This window comes from Gobius niger (assembly GCF_951799975.1).
Source record: "Gobius niger genome assembly, contig: SCAFFOLD_31, whole genome shotgun sequence".
Classification (NCBI taxonomy): domain Eukaryota; kingdom Metazoa; phylum Chordata; class Actinopteri; order Gobiiformes; family Gobiidae; genus Gobius; species Gobius niger.
Window position 1 is genome coordinate 376,451 of NW_027639303.1, and position 23,847 is coordinate 400,297.

The following is a 23,847-nucleotide window of genomic DNA, read 5'->3' on the forward strand; positions in this document are numbered from 1 at the left end:
AGTTTCTCTGTTTTCCTGCATGTTCGAGTCGAGCACGAACCAGTGAGCTTCCGGTCTGGCCCCACCCCCTCATACAGCCGCAGGAAGTCCCGCCCCTCTTCAGTCTGGAAAAACAGGATGTCGACTCTGACGGACAGGCCGCGCCCCACACTGGAACACACCGCCAAAATAAAACACGGCTGCAGACGCTAAAGTAAGAGCTTTTATTGTGACGGACCTGAGGATCCAGCGACAGGAAGTGGAGCTGTAGTTCCCGCCCACAGAGGAAGTGAAGGAGCCGTTTGGGCCGTGAAGCTGGAACTGACCGTCGCACGGCGTCGCTGACAGAGACAAACGGGGAAGAATGAAAACGTAAAGACAAAAAACTAAAACCATCTAAATGAGATAATATTTAAAAAAGAAAAACATGTTTATTTCTACCACATGTGCGCCCGTCCTCGTCAGATCCGTCCGGACAGTCGAGGAGCCCGTCGCAGAATCGTCCAATCAGAACGCAGGCTGAGCCGTCGGAGCAGGTCATGTGACCCTCGGGACAGGAAGCTGAGCAGAATGATTTCATAATAATAAGATCTAAATTCTTCATTATTCATTCATTAAAATCTGATGTTTGGGAAAAGCACGACACAGACCTGGAGAGGACGTCCCGTTTGGGGTCAGGGGCGTGGTCAGGGGCGTGGTCAGCGGCGTGGATGTCGGGCCTTGGCTGGAGGTGGGTCCAGGTGTGGGTCCAGATGTGGGTCCAGGTGTGGGTCCAGGTGTGGGTCCAGGTGTGGGTCCAGGTGTGGTCAGAACATTTTCTACAACACGTTTCCACTTTATTCTCATTTTCATATTTGAGTGATTTGCATTTGTGTATTTAATATATAAGTATTTGAATATTCTCCTTGAAGTCTTTAAAGAAGTAACTGAAGTAGTAAATATTCTTATTTAAATCATTAAATATGATGGTTGTTCCTCCAGCTGCCAGCAGGAGGAGCCCCTGTTACTGAGATGTTGTGTGTTGTGTGTTGTGTGTTGTGTTGTTGTGTTGTTGTTTTGTGTTGTTGTTTTGTTGTGTTGTTGTGTTGTTGTGTTGTTGTGTTGTTGTGTTGTTGTGTTGTTGTGTTGTTGTTTTGTGTTGTTGCGTTGTTGTTTTGTGTTGTTGTGTTGTTGTGTTATTGTGTTGTTGTGTGTTGTGTGTTGTTGTGTTGTTGTGTGTTGTTGTGTGTTGTTGTGTGTTGTTGTGTTGTGTGTTGTGTGTTGTTGTGTGTTGTGTGTTGTTGTGTGTTGTTGTGTTGTGTGTTGTGTGTTGTTGTGTGTTGTGTGTTGTTGTGTGTTGTTGTGTGTTGTTGTGTTGTGTGTTGTGTGTTGTGTGTTGTTGTGTGTTGTTGTGTTGTGTGTTGTGTGTTGTTGTGTGTTGTGTGTTGTTGTGTGTTGTTGTGTTGTGTGTTGTGTGTTGTTGTGTGTTGTGTGTTGTTGTGTGTTGTTGTGTGTTGTTGTGTTGTGTGTTGTGTGTTGTGTGTTGTTGTGTGTTGTTGTGTTGTGTGTTGTGTGTTGTTGTGTGTTGTGTGTTGTTGTGTGTTGTTGTGTGTTGTTGTGTTGTGTGTTGTGTGTTGTGTGTTGTGTGTTGTGTTGTTGTGTGTTGTGTGTTGTGTGTTGTGTGTTGTGTGTTGTGTTGTTGTGTTGTTGTGTGTTGTGTTGTTGTGTTGTTGTGTTGTTGTGTGTTGTGTTGTTGTGTTGTTGTGTGTTGTGTGTTGTGTTGTTGTGTTGTTGTGTGTTGTGTGTTGTGTTGTTGTGTGTTGTGTTGTTGTGTTGTTGTGTGTTGTGTGTTGTGTTGTTGTGTGTTGTGTGTTGTGTGTTGTGTGTTGTGTGTTGTGTTGTTGTGTTGTTGTGTGTTGTGTTGTTGTGTTGTTGTGTGTTGTGTGTTGTGTTGTTGTGTGTTGTGTGTTGTGTGTTGTGTTGTTGTGTTGTTGTGTGTTGTGTTGTTGTGTTGTTGTGTTGTTGTGTGTTGTGTTGTTGTGTTGTTGTGTGTTGTGTGTTGTGTTGTTGTGTTGTTGTGTGTTGTGTGTTGTGTTGTTGTGTTGTTGTGTTGTTGTGTTGTTGTGTTGTTGTGTGTTGTGTGTTGTGTTGTTGTGTGTTGTGTTGTTGTGTTGTTGTGTTGTTGTGTTGTTGTGTTGTTGTGTGTTGTGTGTTGTGTTGTTGTGTGTTGTGTTGTTGTGTTGTTGTGTTGTTGTGTTGTTGTGTTGTTGTGTTGTTGTGTGTTGTGTGTTGTGTTGTTGTGTTGTTGTGTTGTTGTGTTGTTGTGTTGTTGTGTGTTGTGTGTTGTGTTGTTGTGTGTTGTGTTGTTGTGTTGTTGTGTTGTTGTGTTGTTGTGTTGTTGTTGTGTGTTGTGTGTTGTGTTGTTGTGTTGTTGTGTTGTTGTGTTGTTGTGTTGTTGTGTGTTGTGTGTTGTGTTGTTGTGTGTTGTGTTGTTGTGTTGTTGTGTTGTTGTGTTGTTGTGTTGTTGTGTGTTGTGTTGTTGTGTTGTTGTGTTGTTGTGTTGTGTGTTGTGTGTTGTGTTGTTGTGTTGTTGTGTGTTGTGTTGTTGTGTTGTTGTGTTGTTGTGTTGTTGTGTTGTTGTCTTGTGTTGGGCTCTTTTCTCTCTCACCTGTGACGGTGACGCTGCTCGGGTCGATGACCAATCCCGAGCCTTGAACCAGCTGAAGCCCCTCCCTCAGCTGTAGCTCCGCCTCCCGAGCGCTGACAGGAAGTAGAAACCGCAGGTCAGAGGTCACCAGCACGCTGCCTTTTCTGAAAACAGGAAATACGTGAAAACAAACGGCTCGTTTTTGTTTTTACTGATGTTTAGGCTGAGTCCGAATGTCCACACTATTCACTATATACTGACTATATACGGACTATATACTGACTATATACGGACTATATACGGACTATATACGGACTATATACTGACTATATAGTGACTATATACTGACTATATAGAGACTATATAGTCAGTATATAGTCAGTATATAGTCAGTCGGACTATATACTGACTATATAGTCAGTATATAGTCAGTATATAGTCAGTATATAGTCACTATATAGTCACTATATAGTCACTATATAGTCACTATATAGTGAATAGTGTGGACATTCGGACTCAGCCTTAGTTTGTGTTTTTAATCAAACCTGAAGAAAATCACGGAGCACGACCTGAACTGGAGCCGGAGGTCAGTCAGAGAGAGGGCGGAGCCTACCTGCAGGTCAGAGGTCAGAGGTCAGAGGGAGGTCAGTGAGTTTACATGTACTCAAGTATTCAGGTCAGTACTCGAGTATCCAGGCCAGTACTCGAGTATCCAGGTCAGTACTCGAGTATCCGGGTCAGTACTCGAGTATCCAGGTCAGTACTCAAGTATCCGGGTCAGTACTCAAGTATCCGGGTCAGTACTCAAGTATTCAGGTCAGTACTCGAGTATCCAGGCCAGTACTCGAGTATTCAGGTCAGTACTCAAGTATCCGGGTCAGTACTCAAGTATTCAGGTCAGTACTCGAGTATCCAGGCCAGTACTCGAGTATCCAGGTCAGTACTCGAGTATCCAGGTCAGTACTCGAGTATCCATGTCAGTACTCGAGTATCCGGGTCAGTACTCGAGTATCCGGGTCAGTACTCGAGTATCCATGTCAGTACTCGAGTATCCGGGTCAGTACTCGAGTATCCAGGTCAGTACTCGAGTATTGGTTAGTAGTCAAGTGTCCAGTAGTCATATCAAGGATTTTCTTCTTGGCTTTACCCAAATCTAAAAGCTTCTTGAAAAAAGATGGTGAAAGTCACAGCAAAACCCAAAAGAAACGAGAATGAAAATGCAACAAATAAGCGTAAAAAACAACAACACAAAAGTCACCACAAAAGGATGCAGGTGCAACAGTTGTGTAGATTTGGGTAAAGCTGGACAGGCGGGTTAGTAGGTTAGTTCTTGAGAAACGTTCCTCAGCCTCACCAGGTTCTGCAGCTCGAAGGCCAGAGCTTTGAACTGAGCCGAGCTGGAGTTCAGGAGGTCTTCACTGAAGTCTGCTCCTCCAGAGATCTTCATCTGAGCCAGGAAGGACTGCTCCTCTGCGCCTGAAACACACAGTCTGTTACTGCTGTCTGCCCTGAACTCTGACCTTAACCCTGAACTCTGACCCTGACCCTGAACCCTGACCCTAACCCTGACCCCTGAGACCCTACCCTGACCCCTGACTGAAGGACCGCTCCTCTGCTCCTGAAACACACAGTCTTTTACTGCTGTCTTAGTGAGGACACTCATACACAACATGTGTTACCCGGACCCGGACCCTGACCCCAGACCCTGACCCCTGAACTCTGACCCGAACCCTGAACCCTAACGGTCAATAAGTCATCTAACAGTTACCTGATGCAGATGTTACCTGAGTCACTGATGCAGATGTTACCTGACTCACTGATGCAGATGTTACCTGACTCACTGATGCAGATGTTACCTGAGTCACTGATGCAGATGTTACCTGACTCACTGATGCAGATGTTACCTGAGTCACTGATGCAGATGTTACCTGACTCACTGATGCAGATGTTACCTGAGTCACTGATGCAGATGTTACCTGACTCACTGATGCAGATGTTACCTGACTCACTGATGCAGATGTTACCTGAGTCACTGATGCAGATGTTACCTGACTCACTGATGCAGATGTTACCTGAGTCACTGATGCAGATGTTACCTGACTCACTGATGCAGATGTTACCTGAGTCACTGATGCAGATGTTACCTGACTCACTGATGCAGATGTTACCTGACTCACTGATGCAGATGTTACCTGAGTCACTGATGCAGATGTTACCTGACTCACTGATGCAGATGTTACCTGACTCACAGATGCAGATGTTACCTGACTCACTGATGCAGATGTTACCTGAGTCACTGATGCAGATGTTACCTGACTCACTGATGCAGATGTTACCTGACTCACTGATGCAGATGTTACCTGACTCACAGATGCAGATGTTACCTGACTCATTGATGCAGATGTTACCTGACTCACAGATGTTACCTGACTCACAGATGCAGATGTTACCTGACTCACTGATGCAGATGTTTACCTGACTCACAGATGCAGATGTTACCTGACTCACAGATGTTACCTGACTCATTGATGCAGAGGAAGCTGATGACCCCCAGGCTGATGGAGCAGATGAGCAGAAGAACCACCATGAGGCTGAGGAGCAGCTCCAGAGACGAGAACTTCTTCATCTCCGCCGAGATCCGGCTCCTGGAGAAACATCTCAGAGGCTTCAGTGAGTCGCTTGTTTTGGCTCATGATCTTTGACAAACACTATGGAAGCTGCCTTCACTTTACTGTGAGTTAGCATCGGTAGCATCGAAGTTAGCATCGGTAGCATCGGCAGCTTCGTTAGCATCGTTAACATCCTTCTTATCGTTAGCATCGTTAGCATCGTTAGCATCGTTAGCATCATTGGCATCGTTAGCATCGTTAGCATCGTTAGCATCCTTGTTATCGTTAGCATCGTTAGCATCGTTAGCATCGTTAGCATCGTTAGCATTGTTAGCATCATTGGCATCGTTAGCATCGTTAGCATCGTTAGCATCGTTAGCATCGTTAGCATCAGTGGAATCGTTAGCATCGTTAGCATCAGTGGAATCGTTAGCATCATTAGCATCATTAGCATCGTTAGCATCGGTTGAATCAGTAGCATCATTAACATCGCTAGCATCGTTAGCATCAGTGGAATCGCTAGCATCATTAGCATCGTTAGCATCGGTTGAATCCCTAGCATCATTAGCATCGCTAGCATCGGTGGAATCATTATTATCATTAGCATTGTTAGCATCAGTGGAATCGTTAGCATCATTAGCATGGTTAGCATTGGTTGATTTCCTAGTATCATTAGCAGCGTTAGCATCGTTAGCATCGGTTGAATCCCTGGCATCGTTAGCATCATTAGCATCGGTTGAATCCCTAGCATTATTATCATCGTTAGCATCGTTAGCATCAGTGGAATCGTTAGCATCTTTAGCATCGTTAGCATCGTTAGCGTTACTGTGGGTTGTAGCAGGAGCTTTACGGTGAACAGATTCCTGTGTAGTTTGGGGGTCACTACGAAACAGCAGAATGACCTTTCACAGCATGAACTGTGATTTAAAGTTTATATTATTTTGTTTTTTTCTCACCATCAGATTTGCTTAATTTTCGGTTGACCAAACGTTCACGGCAGTTTGTGTCTCTGATGTTTTTTTTACTGATGATCAAAATGTGCTCATTAGGAAATAGGAATAATTAACATAAAACATTGGTGAACTTAAACAGAACAGGATCAGTCATGGAACAAAACATGATGGAAGGCGCCACCTACTGTCTGTACAGGTCAACTACAGGTCACAGCCTATTACAGCCTATTTCAATGAAAACTTCACCAAATATAAACGTGTATTTTTTAGAATATTGCATAAATATATAAATATCAAACTGTAATTAGAAACATCCTTAATCCTTATGATCAGACTGGCAGGTGTTGTTATGATGAGTTTGATCAGAACAGTTCCATGACATGACATCGGCTGCTTAAGAACATCTGCCGGACCAAGATGACGTCAGCGAAAAGACATCTGTCCTTTTTAAATCCACATCTGGACATTTGTCCTTTTTAAATCCACATCTGGACATTTGTCCTTTTTAAATCCACATCTGGACATTTGTCCTTTTTAAATCCACATCTGGACATTTGTCCTTTTTAAATCCACATCTGGACACATGGAAAGTTTCCCTGTTCAAACACAAACAGCTGAGCGGCAGAACTCACCTGGAGCAGTTTGAGTGTGAGCGTCCCGGAGGTCGGAGAGCGGCTGTGTACAAGTGTGTAAGTGTATAAGTGTATATGTGTATATGTATATAAGTCTATACAAGTATATAAGTATATAAGTGTATATGTCGATGTATTTCAGGAGCGGATCAGGGAGCGTCCGTCAGACTCACTGCTCCCTCTGCTCCTTCAGCTTTTATCCCTCACTCGTATCTGTGTTATCGAGAAACTGGCCCTAAAACAATCACAACAATCAGCACAAAGTGATAAATCAAACATCCGTCAATCATAAAGTCATAAACACGTCCTCCCGGAGGCGCCGCCAGGTCACGGAGCCGTGTTTTTAATGAACATGTGACACGCGTGTGGAGCGGAGGTCACAGAGGCCGAAGGTCAGCACTGAGAGTCACCAAGAGGAACTGTACATACATGTACATGAGTTTACATACATGTACATGTGTTTACATACATTTACATACGTTTACATACATGTACATGAGTTTACATACATGTACATGAGTTTACATACATGTACATGAGTTTACATACATGAGTTTACATACATGTACATGAGTTTACATACATGTACATATGTTTACATACATGAGTTTACATACATGTACATGAGTTTACATACATGAGTTTACATACATGTACATGAGTTTACATACATGTACATACGTTTACATACATGTACATGAGTTTACATACATGTACATGAGTTTACATACATGTACATGAGTTTACATACATGAGTTTACATACATGTACATGAGTTTACATACATGTACATACGTTTACATACATGTACATGTGTTTAAAATACATGTAAATGAGTTTACATACATGTACATGAGTTTACATACATGTACATATGTTTACATACATACACATGAGTTTACATACATGTACATGAGTTTACATACATGTACATGAGTTTACGTACATGTACATATGTTTACATACATGAGTTTACATACATGTACATGAGTTTACATACATGTACATGAGTTTACGTACATGTACATATGTTTACATACATGAGTTTACATACATGTACATGAGTTTACATACATGAGTTTACATACATGTACATACGTTTACATACATGTACATGAGTTTACATACATGTACATGAGTTTACATACATGTACATGAGTTTACATACATGAGTTTACATACATGTACATGAGTTTACATACATGTACATACGTTTACATACATGTACATGTGTTTAAAATACATGTAAATGAGTTTACATACATGTACATGAGTTTACATACATGTACATATGTTTACATACATACACATGAGTTTACATACATGTACATGAGTTTACATACATGTACATGAGTTTACGTACATGTACATATGTTTACATACATGAGTTTACATACATGTACATGAGTTTACATACATGTACATACGTTTACATACATATACATGAATTTACATACATGTACATGAGTTTACATACATGTGTTTACATACATGTACATACATTCACATACATGTAAATAGGTTTACATACATGTACATATGTTTACATGTGCATGTGTTTACATACATGTACATACGTTTACATACATGTGTTTACATACATGTACATGTGTTTACATACATGTACATATGTTTACATACATGAGTTTACATACATGTACATGAGTTTACATACATGAGTTTACATACATGTACATGAGTTTACATACATGTACATATGTTTACATACATGTACATGTGTTTACATACATGTACATGAGTTTACATACATGTACATATGTTTACATACATGAGTTTACATACATGTACATATGTTTACATACATGAGTTTACATACATGTGTTTACATACATGTACATGAGTTTACATACATGTGTTTACATACATGTACATGAGGTTACATACATGTACATACGTTTACATACATGTGTTTACATACATGTACATACGTTTACATACATGTACATGAGTTTACATACATGTACATGAGTTTACATACATGTACATGAGTTTACATACATGTACATACGTTTACATACATATACATGAGTTTACATACATGTACATGAGTTTACATACATGTGTTTACATACATGTACATACATTCACATACATGTAAATAGGTTTACATACATGTACATATGTTTACATGTGCATGTGTTTACATACATGTACATACGTTTAAATACATGTGTTTACATACATTTACATACGTTTACATACATGCGTTTACATACATGTACATACGTTTACATACATGAGTTTACATACATGTACATATGTTTACATACATGTACATGTGTTTACATACATGTACATGTGTTTACATACATGTACATATGTTTACATACATGAGTTTACATACATGTACATGAGTTTACATACATGAGTTTACATACATGTACATGAGTTTACATACATGTATATATGTTTACATACATGTACATGTGTTTACATACATGTACATGAGTTTACATACATGTACATAAGTTTACATACATGTGTTTACATACATGTACATGAGGTTACATACATGTACATACGTTTACATACATGTGTTTACATACATGTACATACGTTTACATACATGTGTTTACATACATGTACATACGTTTACATACATGTGTTTACATATATGTACATAAGTTTACATACATGTACATGAGTTTACATACATGTACATGAGTTTACATACATGTGTTTACATACATGTACATGAGGTTACATACATGTACATACGTTTACATACATGTGTTTACATACATGTACATACGTTTACATACATGTGTTTACATATATGTACATAAGTTTACATACATGTACATGAGTTTACATACATGTGTTTACATACATGTACATATGTTTACATACATCTACATGAGTTTACATACATGTACATACGTTTACATACATGTGTTTACATACATGTACATACGTTTACATACATGTGTTTACATACATGTACATACGTTTACATACATGTACATGAGTTTACATACATGTGTTTACATACATGTACATATGTTTACATACATCTACATGAGTTTACATACATGTACATACGTTTACATACATGTGTTTACATACATGTACATACGTTTACATACATGTGTTTACATACATGTACATACGTTTACATACATGTACATGAGTTTACATACATGTGTTTAAATACATGTACATGAGTTTACATACATGTACATGAGTTTACATACATGTACATAAGTTTACATACATGTGTTTACATACATGTACATGAGTTTACATACATGTACATGAGTTTACATACATGTACATGAGTTTACATACATGTACATATGTTTACATACATGTACATGAGTTTACATACATGTACATGAGTTTACATACATGTACATATGTTTACATACATGTCATTAATATTAAACTGTATATTTTGGGTCAATCGATTTGGATTTCCTTCACAATCGTTAGTGATTTTTGGTTCATTTCCTCCAAACAGAACTGGTGTCACTGAGACACATGTGGAGCCGCCTTGTGTGCCTATGCCTTTTCAGCTCTGGTACATTTAACCTGGACTGAGGTCAGGGAAAGTTTGTCTTTGCCCCCCTCCCCCTCCCCCACAGCATGATGCTGCCCCTCCCCCCCCCACAGCATGATGTTTTTTTTGGAATGTGCTAATGTGCCCTCTCGGTATATGACAAAGTTTTTGTCAGAAAAAAACAGTTTTTTGACAATACTGAGAACTCTGCTCTTAATTCATACATTATACAGAGAAATGTGACACCGCGTTCCACATTATTATGCAAATTAATTTTTTCTCTGATTTCCTAAATTGTCGACTCAAATGTGAGTCAGCGTCATGTTCAGGTCTTTCACTGGTCGAGGATCATTTAAATGTGGTGGAAAAAATCTCCCAATGAAAACAGTATTTTTGTCAAAAATAACTATAGTAAAAACCTCAAAATCCACTGTTCCAAGTTATTCTGCAACTCATCATTTCAATACATTTTAAAGCTTGTAATTAACTGAAAATGGTCATTTGTTGTGTTTGTAGCATTAGGAGGTCATATTTACTGAAATCAGAAGATATTTCAATCAAAAAAAATATTAACAGGTCAAGTTATATTTTACCATAGGACCTTCTTTGAGCAGCTTCAAAATTCTTAAATCCATTAAACTTGTGAGTTTTTGGACAGTTTCTGCTTGGATGTCTTTGCAGGATGTTAGAATAACCTCAGAGCTGCTGTTTGGATGAAAACTGCCTCCCCCCCTCATAGAAGTTTTTGTTGAGGCTCCAAAGGTTCTCAATAGGGTTGAGGTCAGGGGAGGAGGGGGTCCACATCATGAGTTTCTCTCCTTTTCTGCCCATAGCAGCCAGTGATGCAGAGGTTTTCTTTACAGCAGGACATGGTGCGTTGTCATGATGAAGAGGATCTTGTTCTTTTTGTACCATAGAAGAAAGTGGACCGACCAGCTCCTCTCACCATGATTCTGACTCCGCCCCCTCCTTACTGACGCCACAGCCTTGTTGGGACATGGTGGTCATTCACCTCCATCCACTCCTCCATCCATCTGACCATCCAGGGCTACACGGCCTCATCAGTGAACGAGACTGTTTGAAAATGAGTCCTCATGTATTTCTGAGCCACTGCAGCCGTTTCTGCTTCAGCTTCAATGATCAGTTTAGTGGAGGCCGGATAGAAGGTTTATGCACAACTGCAGCCTCTGGAGGGTCCTACACTTGTTCAGGAGACTCCAGAGGCACCAGCAGCTTCAAATACCTGTCTGCTGCTTTGTAGCTGCTGTTCTAATAATCTGATGTGTTTGTCTGGCAGAAACCGTCCTCATTGTGCCTTTATCTGCACAAACCCGAGTGTGTCTGAATCATCCACAAATCTCTTATCAGTTCGATGATTACGCTTCATCTTTCATGAAATATCGAAGGTTTTCATACCTAGACCAAGATATTCAACTATTTCACGCTTTTCATCAGCAGAGAGACCCTTTTTCTTTCCCATATTGCTTGAAAATGATGATCTGCTTAATAAAGCGGAACATCCTTTTCAGTAGTTTTTCCCTTAACTGGGCTTAACCTGAAAACTAATCATCCCAGGTCTCTGAGATTAATGTCAGTGATTCATAGAGCCCCAAGACACAAGACCATCCATGAGATTCATTGAAACTTTTTTTTTTAAACCTTTTTGACACAAAAATACAATTTGCATAATAATTTGGAGCGTGGTGTATGAATTTGTATCACACTATATCTGCAAACTGAAGCATATTTTTAAATTTTACTTAGGGTTGAAAATACTTTTAGTTGGTCCAAGTTCTTTGGATAGCCTTTGGTTTCTCACTTCTCTACATCTTCTTCACCAGGTTTTCCTCGGAGGAGATAGAAAAAGCACATGTTGCTGAATTATTGAGTTTAACATTTTTCCAGAATAAAATGGGACATTCTGGTCATCGCTACGGCAACACCGTGAAAAATATGGCATAGGTGTGATTGACTTTTCTGATCGGAGCGACTAAATAGAATTTTGTGCCAAATTATTTTAATTTTCGTAAAACTAAAAATTGTACTCACCATATAATTCCTATAGGGGGCGCTATCGTGCCAAATTAGAATTTTGCCTAATGAGAGTGTTCAGGACTGTGACTTTAACACCTGACAAAAAAATGATCTAAATCAGGCTTCATATGTGCGAATGGGAGCCATTTATTGTTTGCGAAAAATTGCAAAATACTTCGTCCAATTTGCGGCTTCGCCGCCTAAAAAACGCACAAGTTAGAAAAATAATTTGGATAACTTTTAAAGTTTTAAAGATTTTGATAGATTTTGTACGAAGTGAAAAATAGAGGCAGATTCCCGCTTCGCGGGCTGTCATCCAAAATGGCCGACATCTAATATGGCCGACGGCGTTGCCGTAATATTTTTTGCTCAACTTATGATGATGCACGTCTGTACCGATTTATGTGATTCTACGACAAACTTCATTTTTGCCCACGTTGTGTCTCGCAATGTTTAAAAAAACTGAGGTGGCGCTAACGCACCATTATTTTTATTTAAAAGTTTGGAAATAGTCAAAAGTTTCGTCGGATCGGGTTTGAATTTTGGGCCAAAATCTGTGACTTTTCGTCGATGTTCACTGGGTGAAAATTGCGACGGCGCGAAAGAAAGAAAGAAAGAAAGAAAGAAAGAAAGAAAGAAAGAAAGAAAGAAAGAAAGAAAGAAAGAAAGAAAGAAAGAAAGAAAGAAAGAATAATTTTCTCACACGAGAACAGTGTTTCCGCTTACGCGGGCGCCATAAACTATATATTTTCGGAAAGTGCTCGCGCATTCCTACCTCATGGTAGAGGTCCTGGGTCAGTCCGTCAGTGACCTGTCGCCCATTGACTTTTATGCGCTCTGTACAATTACAATGTTGATTTCTGCATTATACATGATGTGCACGGGACGTGCACGACAAGCAGAGTGCATTAGTGAGTGTTTGAGAGGAGGGGAGCGCTTCGCGCTCGTTTTTCTGTGCGCTCCGCGTTCTTGGGGTGAGTGTCTGTCCAATTACAATGTTTTTCATCTGATACATGTGCACGTGCACGGAACGTGCCCGACGAGAGGAGTGGGTTAGTGAGTGTTTGAGAGGAGGCGAGCGCTTCACGCTCGTTTTGTGCGCTATACGACTACAAGAGGCCCTTATCCAGCCCTGATGATGCTCGGGCCTGAAAACTCTTCTCTTTTGAAAATATAAATCATTGATAAAGTTGTGATTGACCTAAAAGACCTGGGCTTGTTTTTGTCCTTCACACTTTAAACACATTTGAAACAGTTACAGACACGAGTCTGAAGGTTCTGCTGACGGGACTTTAAATGACAAAGACGAGGCCCAGATGTTTCACGTCTCTGACCTGGTCCCAGATGTTTCACGTCTCTGACCTGGTCCCAGATGTTTCTCGTCTCTGACCTTTGACCTCTGTTGGGCAGATGTGGTTCTTCCAGAGGTGTGGATCTGGAAGGTGTTTTTGGAGACTCCCTGATAACTCTGACACTTTTATTGGACAGATGATGAGTCCAAACTTCAGGACCTGCTGTTTCCAGACCGAGTGGAGCCGCTGAGAGGAAATGCCAACGCCGCACGCCCACACGCCAACACGCCAACGCCACACGCCGCACGCCCACACGCTCACACGCTCACACGCCCACACGCCCACACGCCCACACGCCCACACGGCAACACGGCAACACGCCAACGCCACACGCCAACGCCACACGCCAACGCCACACGCCAACGCCACACGCCAACGCCACACGCCAACGCACCAACGCCACACGCCACACGCCCACACGCCCACACGCCCACACGCCAACACGCCGACAAGCCCACACGCCAACCCGCCAACGCAGCAACGCCACACGCCAGCGCCGCACGCTGCAGCAGGGCGGGCGCCGTCCGGCCCTCAGCACAGAACCTCAGGAGAAACATTATTTATTATTCCCTGTTAAAGTGTCAGTATTTTAAAATGTCCCGCTTGGTCATATATAATGTTAGTGATTCTCAACCGGGGGGTCGGGACCCTAAAGTGGGTCATGGAACCATTTTCAGTGGGTCGTGAGTCTATAGGGAACTTTTATTCAATATATTCCCTCTGGAACTGCACAGAAACACTGACTGTGTTATTGTGTTGTTTTTCTGTCTTAAAGGGAACGCCTCACCCTACAGGAACCACCTCGCACTGTAGGAACCACCTCACCCTACAAGAACCACCTCGCTTTGTAGGAACCAACACCTCCCCCTACAGGAACCACCTCGCATTGTAGGAACTAACACCTCACACTACAGGAACCACCTCGCACTGTAGGAACCAACATCTCACCCTACAGGAACCACCTCGCACTGTAGGAACCAACACCTCACCCTACAGGAACCACCTCGCACTGTAGGAACATACGCCTCACCCTACAGGAACCACTTCACATTGTAGGAACCAACGCCTCACCCTACAGGAACCACCTCGCATTGTAGGACCCACCTCACCCTACAGGAACCACCTCACATTGTAGGAACCAACGCCTCACACTACAGGAACCACCTCGCACTGTAGGAACATACGCCTCACCCTACAGGAACCACTTCACATTGTAGGAACCAACGCCTCACCCTACAGGAACCACCTCGCATTGTAGGACCCACCTCACCCTACAGGAACCACCTCACATTGTAGGAACCAACGCCTCACCCTACAGGAACCACCTCACATTGTAGGAACCAACGCCTCACACTACAGGAACCACTTCACATTGTAGGAACCAACGCCTCACCCTACAGGAACCACCTCACATTGTAGGAACCACCTCACACTACAGGAACCACCTCGCATTGTAGGAACCAAGGCCTGACACTACAGGAACCACCTCACATTGTAGGAACCAAGGCCTCACACTACAGGAACCACCTCGCACTGTAGGAACCAACACCTCACCCTACAGGAACCACCTCGCACTGTAGGAACTAACACCTCACCCTACAGGAACCACCTCGCATTGTAGGAACCAACGCCTCACCCTACAGGAACCACCTCGCACTGTAGGAACTAACACCTCACCCTACAGGAACCACCTCGCATTGTAGGAACCAACACCTCACCCTACAGGAACCACCTCGCACTGTAGGAACCAAGGCCTGACACTACAGGAACCACCTCGCACTGTAGGAACCAAGGCCTGACACTACAGGAACCACCCCCATTGTAGGAACCAACACCTCACCCTACAGGAACCACCTCACCCTACAGGAACCACCTCGCACTACAGGAACCACCTCGCACTGTAGGAACTAACACCTCACCCTACAGGAACCACCTCACCCTACAGGAACCACCTCGCACTACAGGAACCACCTCGCACTGTAGGAACTAACACCTCACCCCAGTGATGATGATTCCAGTGATGATGATGATGATGATGATGATTCCAGTGATGATGATGATTCCAGTGATGATGATGATGATTCCAGTGATGATGATGATTCCAGTGATGATGATGATGATTCCAGTGATGATGATGATGATGATGATTCCAGTGATGATGATGATTCCAGTGATGATGATGATGATGATGATGATGATTCCAGTGATGATGATGATGATTCCAGTGATGATGATGATGATGATGATTCCAGTGATGATGATGATTCCAGTGATGATGATGATGATGATGATGATAATTCCAGTGATGATGATGATGATTCCAGTGATGATGATGATGATGATGATTCCAGTGATGATGATGATTCCAGTGATGATGATGATGATGATGATGATAATTCCAGTGATGATGATGATGATGATGATGATGATGATGATGATAATTCCAGTGATGATGATGATGATGATGATGATGATGATAATTCCAGTGATGATGATTCCAGTGATGATGATGATGATGATGATGATAATTCCAGTGATGATGATTCCAGTGATGATGATGATGATGATGATGATTCCAGTGATGATGATTCCAGTGATGATGATTCCAGTGATGATGATTCCAGTGATGATGATGATGATGATGATGATTCCAGTGATGATGATGATGATGATGATTCCAGTGATGATGATTCCAGTGATGATGATGATGATGATGACGATTCCAGTGATGATGATTCCAGTGATGATGATTCCAGTGATGATGATGATGATGATGATGATTCCAGTGATGATGATTCCAGTGATGATGATTCCAGTGATGATGATGATGATTCCAGTGATGATGATCTTTCAACAATTGCTTCAGTTAAATTCTACATTTGAAGCGCTTTTGAAAAGCTCCACCAGGGGGAGCCACAAACCAGCATGAGCTCAGACTCTTTGTTCTCACACCTGCTGATCAGGTCCTTAGGGAGGTTTGTATAAATGATCCAATAAATCTCTTCAATTATCAACATATTGATTTGAACAACACTTTCAAAGGTCCTGTGGAGGGTCTCAGTGATGGTCTCAGTCTGAGTCCTGTGGAGGGTCTTCAGTCTGAGTCCTGTGGAGGGTCTTCAGTCTGAGTCCTGTGGAGGGTCTTCAGTGAGGGTCTCAGTCTGAGTCCTGTGGAGGGTCTTCAGTCTGAGTCCTGTGGAGGGTCTCAGTCTGAGTCCTGTGGAGGGTCTCAGTCTGAGTCCTGTGGAGGGTCTCAGTCTGAGTCCTGTGGAGGGTCTTCAGTCTGAGTCCTGTGGAGGGTCTCAGTCTGAGTCCTGTGGAGGGTCTTCAGTCTGAGTCCTGTGGAGGGTCTTCAGTCTGAGTCCTGTGGAGGGTCTCAGTCTGAGTCCTGTGGAGGGTCTCAGTCTGAGTCCTGTGGAGGGTCTCAGTCTGAGTCCTGTGGAGGGTCTTCAGTCTGAGTCCTGTGGAAGGTCTTCAGTCTGAGTCCTGTGGAGGGTCTCAGTCTAAGTCCTGTGGAGGGTCTTCAGTCTGAGTCCTGTGGAGGGTCTCAGTGAGGGTCTTCAGTCTGAGTCCTGTGGAGGGTCTTCAGTCTGAGTCCTGTGGAGGGTCTCAGTCTGAGTCCTGTGGAGGGTCTCAGTCTGAGTCCTGTGGAGGGTCTTCAGTCTGAGTCCTGTGGAGGGTCTCAGTCTGAGTCCTGTGGAGGGTCTCAGTCTGAGTCCTGTGGAGGGTCTCAGTGAGGGTCTTCAGTCTGAGTCCTGTGGAGGGTCTTCAGTCTGAGTCCTGTGGAGGGTCTCAGTGTGAGTCCTGTGGAGGGTCTCAGTGTGAGTCCTGTGGAGGGTCTCAGTCTGAGTCCTGTGGAGGGTCTCAGTCTGAGTCCTGTGGAGGGTCTTCAGTGAGGGTCTCAGTCTGAGTCCTGTGGAGGGTCTTCAGTCTGAGTCCTGTGGAGGGTCTCAGTGAGGGTCTTCAGTCTGAGTCCTGTGGAGGGTCTTCAGTCTGAGTCCTGTGGAGGGTCTTCAGTCTGAGTCCTGTGGAGGGTCTTTAGTCTGAGTCCTGTGGAGGGTCTTCAGTCTGAGTCCTGTGGAGGGTCTTCAGTCTGAGTCCTGTGGAGGGTCTTCAGTCTGAGTCCTGTGGAGGGTCTTCAGTCTGAGTCCTGTGGAGGGTCTCAGTCTGAGTCCTGTGGAGGGTCTTCAGTCTGAGTCCTGTGGAGGGTCTCAGTCTGAGTCCTGTGGAGGGTCTCAGTCTGAGTCCTGTGGAGGGTCTTCAGTCTGAGTCCTGTGGAGGGTCTCAGTGAGGGTCTTCAGTCTGAGTCCTGTGGAGGGTCTCAGTCTGAGTCCTGTGGAGGGTCTCAGTCTGAGTCCTGTGGAGGGTCTCAGTCTGAGTCCTGTGGAGGGTCTTCAGTGAGGGTCTCAGTCTGAGTCCTGTGGAGGGTCTTCAGTCTGAGTCCTGTGGAGGGTCTCAGTGAGGGTCTTCAGTCTGAGTCCTGTGGAGGGTCTTCAGTCTGAGTCCTGTGGAGGGTCTTCAGTCTGAGTCCTGTGGAGGGTCTTCAGTCTGAGTCCTGTGGAGGGTCTTCAGTCTGAGTCCTGTGGAGGGTCTTCAGTCTGAGTCCTGTGGAGGGTCTCAGTCTGAGTCCTGTGGAGGGTCTTCAGTCTGAGTCCTTTGGACGGTCTTCAGTCTGAGTCCTGTGGACGGTCTTCAGTCTGAGTCCTGTGGAGGGTCTTCAGTCTGAGTCCTGTGGAGGGTCTTCAGTCTGAGTCCTGTGGAGGGTCTCAGTCTAAGTCCTGTGGAGGGTCTCAGTCTGAGTCCTGTGGAGGGTCTCAGTCTGAGTCCTGTGGAGGGTCTCAGTGAGAGTCCTGTGGAGGGTCTCAGTCTGAGTCCTGTGGAGGGTCTTCAGTCTGAGTCCTGTGGAGGGTCTTCAGTCTGAGTCCTGTGGAGGGTCTCAGTCTGAGTCCTGTGGAGGGTCTTCAGTCTGAGTCCTGTGGAGGGTCTCAGTCTGAGTCCTGTGGAGGGTCTCAGTCTGAGTCCTGTGGAGGGTCTCAGTGAGAGTCCTGTGGAGGGTCTCAGTCTGAGTCCTGTGGAGGGTCTCAGTTTGAGTCCTGTGGAGGATCTTCAGTCTGAGTCCTGTGGAGGGTCTCAGTGAGAGTCCTGTGGAGGGTCTCAGTCTGAGTCCTGTGGAGGGTCTCAGTCTGAGTCCTGTGGAGGGTCTCAGTCTGAGTCCTGTGGAGGGTCTCAGTGAGAGTCCTGTGGAGGGTCTCAGTCTGAGTCCTGTGGAGGGTCTCAGTCTGAGTCCTGTGGAGGGTCTCAGTCTGAGTCCTGTGGAGGGTCTTCAGTCTGAGTCCTGTGGAGGGTCTCAGTCTGAGTCCTGTGGAGGGTCTCAGTCTGAGTCCTGTGGAGGGTCTTCAGTCTGAGTCCTGTGGAGGGTCTTCAGTCTGAGCCCTGTTTAGGGTCTCAGTCTGAGTCCTGTGGAGGGTCTCAGTCTGAGTCCTGTGGAGGGTCTCAGTCTGAGTCCTGTGGAGGGTCTCAGTCTGAGTCCTGTGGAGGGTCTCAGTCTGAGTCCTGTGGAGGGTCTCAGTCTGAGTCCTGTGGAGGGTCTCAGTCTGAGCCCTGTTTAGGGTCTCAGTCTGAGTCCTGTGGAGGGTCTCAGTCTGAGTCCTGTGGAGGGTCTTCAGTCTGAGCCCTGTTTAGGGTCTCAGTCTGAGTCCTGTGGAGGGTCTTCAGTCTGAGTCCTGTTTAGGGTCTCAGTCTGATTCCTGTGGAGGGTCTTCAGTCTGAGTCCTGTGGAGGGTCTTCAGTCTGAGTCCTGTGGAGGGTCTCAGTGAGGGTCTCAGTCTGAGTCCTGTGGAGGGTCTTCAGTCTGAGTCCTGTGGAGGGTCTCAGTCTGAGTCCTGTGGAGGGTCTTCAGTCTGAGTCCTGTGGAGGGTCTTCAGTCTGAGTCCTGTGGAGGGTCTCAGTCTGAGTCCTGTGGAGGGTCTCAGTCTGAGTCCTGTGGAGGGTCTCGGTCTGAGTCCTGTGGAGGGTCTTCAGTCTGAGTCCTGTGGAGGGTCTCAGTCTGAGTCCTGTGGAGGGTCTTCAGTCTGAGTCCTGTGGAGGGTCTCAGTCTGAGTCCTGTGGAGGGTCTCAGTCTGAGTCCTGTGGAGGGTCTCAGTCTGAGTCCTGTGGAGGGTCTCAGTCTGAGTCCTGTGGAGGGTCTTCAGTCTGAGTCCTGTGGAGGGTCTCGGTCTGAGTCCTGTGGAGGGTCTTCAGTCTGAGTCCTGTGGAGGGTCTCAGTCTGAGTCCTGTGGAGGGTCTTCAGTCTGAGTCCTGTGGAGGGTCTTCAGTCTGAGTCCTGTGGAGGGTCTCAGTCTGAGTCCTGTGGAGGGTCTCAGTCTGAGTCCTGTGGAGGGTCTCAGTGAGAGTCCTGTGGAGGGTCTCAGTCTGAGTCCTGTGGAGGGTCTCAGTCTGAGTCCTGTGGAGGGTCTCAGTCTGAGTCCTGTGGAGGGTCTTCAGTCTGAGTCCTGTGGAGGGTCTCGGTCTGAGTCCTGTGGAGGGTCTTCAGTCTGAGTCCTGTGGAGGGTCTCAGTCTGAGTCCTGTGGAGGGTCTTCAGTCTGAGTCCTGTGGAGGGTCTTCAGTCTGAGTCCTGTGGAGGGTCTTCAGTCTGAGTCCTGTGGAGGGTCTCAGTCTGAGTCCTGTGGAGGGTCTCAGTCTGAGTCCTGTGGAGGGTCTTCAGTCTGAGTCCTGTGGAGGGTCTCAGTCTGAGTCCTGTGGAGGGTCTCAGTCTGAGTCCTGTGGAGGGTCTTCAGTCTGAGTCCTGTGGAGGGTCTCAGTCTGAGTCCTGTGGAGGGTCTCAGTCTGAGTCCTGTGGAGGGTCTCAGTCTGAGTCCTGTGGAGGGTCTCAGTCTGAGTCCTGTGGAGGGTCTCAGTCTGAGTCCTGTGGAGGGTCTTCAGTCTGAGTCCTGTGGAGGGTCTTCAGTCTGAGTCCTGTGGAGGGTCAGTCTGAGTCCTGTGGAGGGTCTCAGTCTGAGTCCTGTGGAGGGTCTCAGTCTGAGTCCTGTGGAGGGTCTTCAGTCTGAGTCCTGTGGAGGGTCTTCAGTCTGAGTCCTGTGGAGGGTCTCAGTCTGAGTCACTTTAAAACATTCTGTAAAGTTTGGCCTCATTTCTTCAGTTTTTGGCCCTGAATCTAAAATCTATGGAAGTTTAATGTTTTGGAGTTATGGAAATAAATAAACTTTTCTCTGATGTCCTTATTGTTTGTAAAGGTTCTGTGTATAAACCACGGGGGGAAATGGGCCGCGTGCCCCTGGTTGGGAAACACTGTGTTAGAGCCTCTGAGGAAACACACTGAGGACACGCAGTGACGTAACCACCAGTCACGTGACCAGAGTCATGTGACCAGAGTCATGTGACTGAGGTCATGTGACTGAGGTCATGTGACTGAGGTGTGTCACAGGAATGCGCTCAAACAGGTCCCACCCAGACGCTTCATTCAGTCAGAGCAGCACAAGTGCAGGAACAAAACACAAACCGGAGCTAAAGGAACAAACAGGAGCTAAAGGAACAAACAGGAGCTAAAGGAACAAACCGGAGCTAAAGGAACAAACAGGAGCTAAAGGAACAAACCGGAGCTAAAGGAACAAACAGGAGCTAAAGGAACAAACAGGAGCTAAAGGAACAAACAGGAGCTAAAGGAACATAAAGGAACATAAAGGAACAAACAGGAGCTAAAGGAACAAACAGGAGCTAAAGGAACAAACCGGAGCTAAAGGAACAAACAGGAGCTAAAGGAACAAACAGGAGCTAAAGGAACAAACAGGAGCCAAAGGAACATAAAGGAACATAAAGGAACAAACAGGAGCTAAAGGAACAAACCGGAGCTAAAGGAACAAACCGGAGCTAAAGGAACAAACAGGAGCTAAAGGAACATAAAGGAACATAAAGGAACAAACAGGAGCTAAAGGAAGATAAAGGAAGATAAAGGAACATAAAGGAAGATAAAGGACTGATCAGAGCGACTCGAGACGAGGTAAGAACTTTTACACGCTGAGTTTACACTGAGTTTACTTTCTTTAGACTAAAAGCTTCATATGAACCTTTGACCTTCACTCTCAGTCACACCGGGGTCAGACACTGGAGGAGGGGGAAGTGTGTTGCTCCAGGACACAACAACAGTGCACCTGCAGGCTTCCAATATATGACGTATAAGTATGTTATTAGTGACGTGTTTCAGACACAAGCTGAATGTAGTAGTACTCATAGTAATATAATCAGTAGTAATAGTAGTAGTAATATATGTAAGGATTAAACAGCTCGGAGCCGCGTTAGCCGGTTCTAACGCCCGACACAGTGTTGTTCCTCCTGCATTATAACGTTGTTTAATCCGCTTATACCAGGGTCCCACAAACCTAACATTTATAATAAATGTGTTTTTCATTGACTAAAGTCACTAAATCTGCCAGACTACGGGACTATTTTGTGTGGGTTATTAGCCGGTCACTGAAGGCTGGTCTCAGAGCGAGTCATTCTCCGCAGCTATTACGAGGATCTCAGTCAGGCTCAACGACACAACATCAGCACAGAATCACAACACAACAGGACTAACCCGGAAACACTTTTCCCTGGAAGGAAACACCGATATGCGCCACTCGTGGGCACCAGTTATTTACCTTTTACAAGGTTTAACCTGAAGCTAAAGCTAGCTAGCTCAACCAGCTCAACTGTTTATGGAAACAGCTGCGGTGGAGTCGCTCACACCTGGGCCCCCCCAACTCAAACTTTTATGTTTGACTTTACTAATCCAGACAAAGATGCTTCAATGCAGGATCATTTTATGTACGGCTGAAAATGATGAATAGCCTTAACCGTTTCCAATAGAAATGTAAAGCTCATATGTTATTAACAGTAGCTAACCTAGCTGCTCACTCTCCTCTACAAACATTTAGCAAACACTAAATCCATCTCATACGTTCCTGTCAGTCACTAATTACGCCTTTATCTGACTCAGCTGTGTCATGCGTTGCTATGGCGACGCCACAGCGGAGTGATATCCCAGTGATTTAACTACCGGACTACGTGTGCGGTTACACCAAAATAATGCACCAGCCAATCAGAATCCAGTATTCACCCAGACCATGGTATAGATACAGATGCATCTCGTCATAGAAGGGGGAAGCTAGACCATGGTGTAATCAGTACTAATAGTAGTAGTAATAGTAATAGTAGTATAATCAGTAGTAGTAGTAGTAGCAGTAGTAGTAATAGTAGTATAATCAGTAGTAGCAGTAGTAATAGTAGTAGTATAAGCAGTAGTAATATAATCAGTAGTAATATAATCAGTAGTAGTAGTAGTAATAGTAATATAATCCTAACATCAACACTAACAGTTTGTTTAAGCCGCTGTTGCTCAAACGTGACTCCAGTGAAACTGTTTGTTCAGGATCAGGAGCTTTAGCCGAGTCTTTACGCAGCACAAACACGTCACACTGATGCTTTACCCAAATCTAAAGCTCCTCACAGCCTGTAGGCCACAGTGACGGCTCATTTGAAAGCTCAGACCTACAACGCTGAGGGAAACAGGTCCTTTTCGCTGCTTTTCACTCACTTTACTTTGTTTTTCTTTGGCTGCTTTTTTTCACTCGTTTTCTCAAGGCGCTTTTAGATTTGGGTAAAGCCAAACTGGAGAGAATGAGCTCGGTTCAGGCGGGGGTTAAGAGGTGAAGCCCTTCTCACGTGGGACCTCAGGTAAAAGTACAGCTACGCTTCCTACTAGTGTTGCCTTGGCACATTCACGTATTTCTGAGTCATCTGTAAAAACTCTGATGGCGGCCATTTTAGGGATAGGTTTGCCTGAGTCCTCCTAGGAACGCCCCCACCTCCTGGAGACGCCTCCGAGCCGAGTAACCAACCACTGCTCCTCAGCAGAACCCCCTCCCCACTGATGCCACAGACAGCGTGTGGAGGGGGCGTGTCTAAAGGCTCAGAGGTTCTTAAAGAGACAGAGGCCTATTTCAAGACATTCACTACAGCCATTTTGAGAGAGACATTTTATACAAGGCAGTTATTCTAATTTACTGCATTTACAGACCAACAGAAGGTTTGTCATCATTGTAGTGAGATGTAGACTGGTGCTATGGGACTGACCCCCCCCCCCCGGGTGAACTGACCTCACAGC

At 44.6% G+C, this 23,847-nt stretch overlaps 2 protein-coding genes across 2 annotated transcripts in view; one reads left to right on the forward strand and one right to left on the reverse strand.

Moving 5' to 3' along the window:
• Nucleotides 1–5,231, reverse strand: part of tmprss15 (transmembrane serine protease 15) — a gene marked incomplete at both ends in the record, with an annotated part of 34,228 nt that extends 28,997 nt beyond the window's left edge. The window contains 10 exons of the mRNA XM_079583070.1: nucleotides 41–150; nucleotides 218–320; nucleotides 421–540; nucleotides 630–797; nucleotides 2,627–2,769; nucleotides 3,650–3,768; nucleotides 3,960–4,081; nucleotides 4,390–4,845; nucleotides 4,894–5,031; nucleotides 5,123–5,231. Coding sequence (XP_079439196.1) covers nucleotides 41–150; nucleotides 218–320; nucleotides 421–540; nucleotides 630–797; nucleotides 2,627–2,769; nucleotides 3,650–3,768; nucleotides 3,960–4,081; nucleotides 4,390–4,845; nucleotides 4,894–5,031; nucleotides 5,123–5,231 — 1,588 coding nt within the window. The remainder of the gene's footprint in view (nucleotides 1–40; nucleotides 151–217; nucleotides 321–420; nucleotides 541–629; nucleotides 798–2,626; nucleotides 2,770–3,649; nucleotides 3,769–3,959; nucleotides 4,082–4,389; nucleotides 4,846–4,893; nucleotides 5,032–5,122) is intronic.
• A 7,900-nt stretch (nucleotides 5,232–13,131) lies between these two features.
• The window catches only part of LOC306982603 (arf-GAP with Rho-GAP domain, ANK repeat and PH domain-containing protein 1), a gene marked incomplete at its 5' end in the record, with an annotated part of 50,717 nt that continues 40,001 nt past the window's right edge, over nucleotides 13,132–23,847 (forward strand). The window contains 3 exons of the mRNA XM_079583071.1: nucleotides 13,132–13,192; nucleotides 13,842–14,227; nucleotides 14,481–14,593. Of these exons, the coding sequence (XP_079439197.1) occupies nucleotides 13,132–13,192; nucleotides 13,842–14,227; nucleotides 14,481–14,593 (560 nt within the window). The remainder of the gene's footprint in view (nucleotides 13,193–13,841; nucleotides 14,228–14,480; nucleotides 14,594–23,847) is intronic.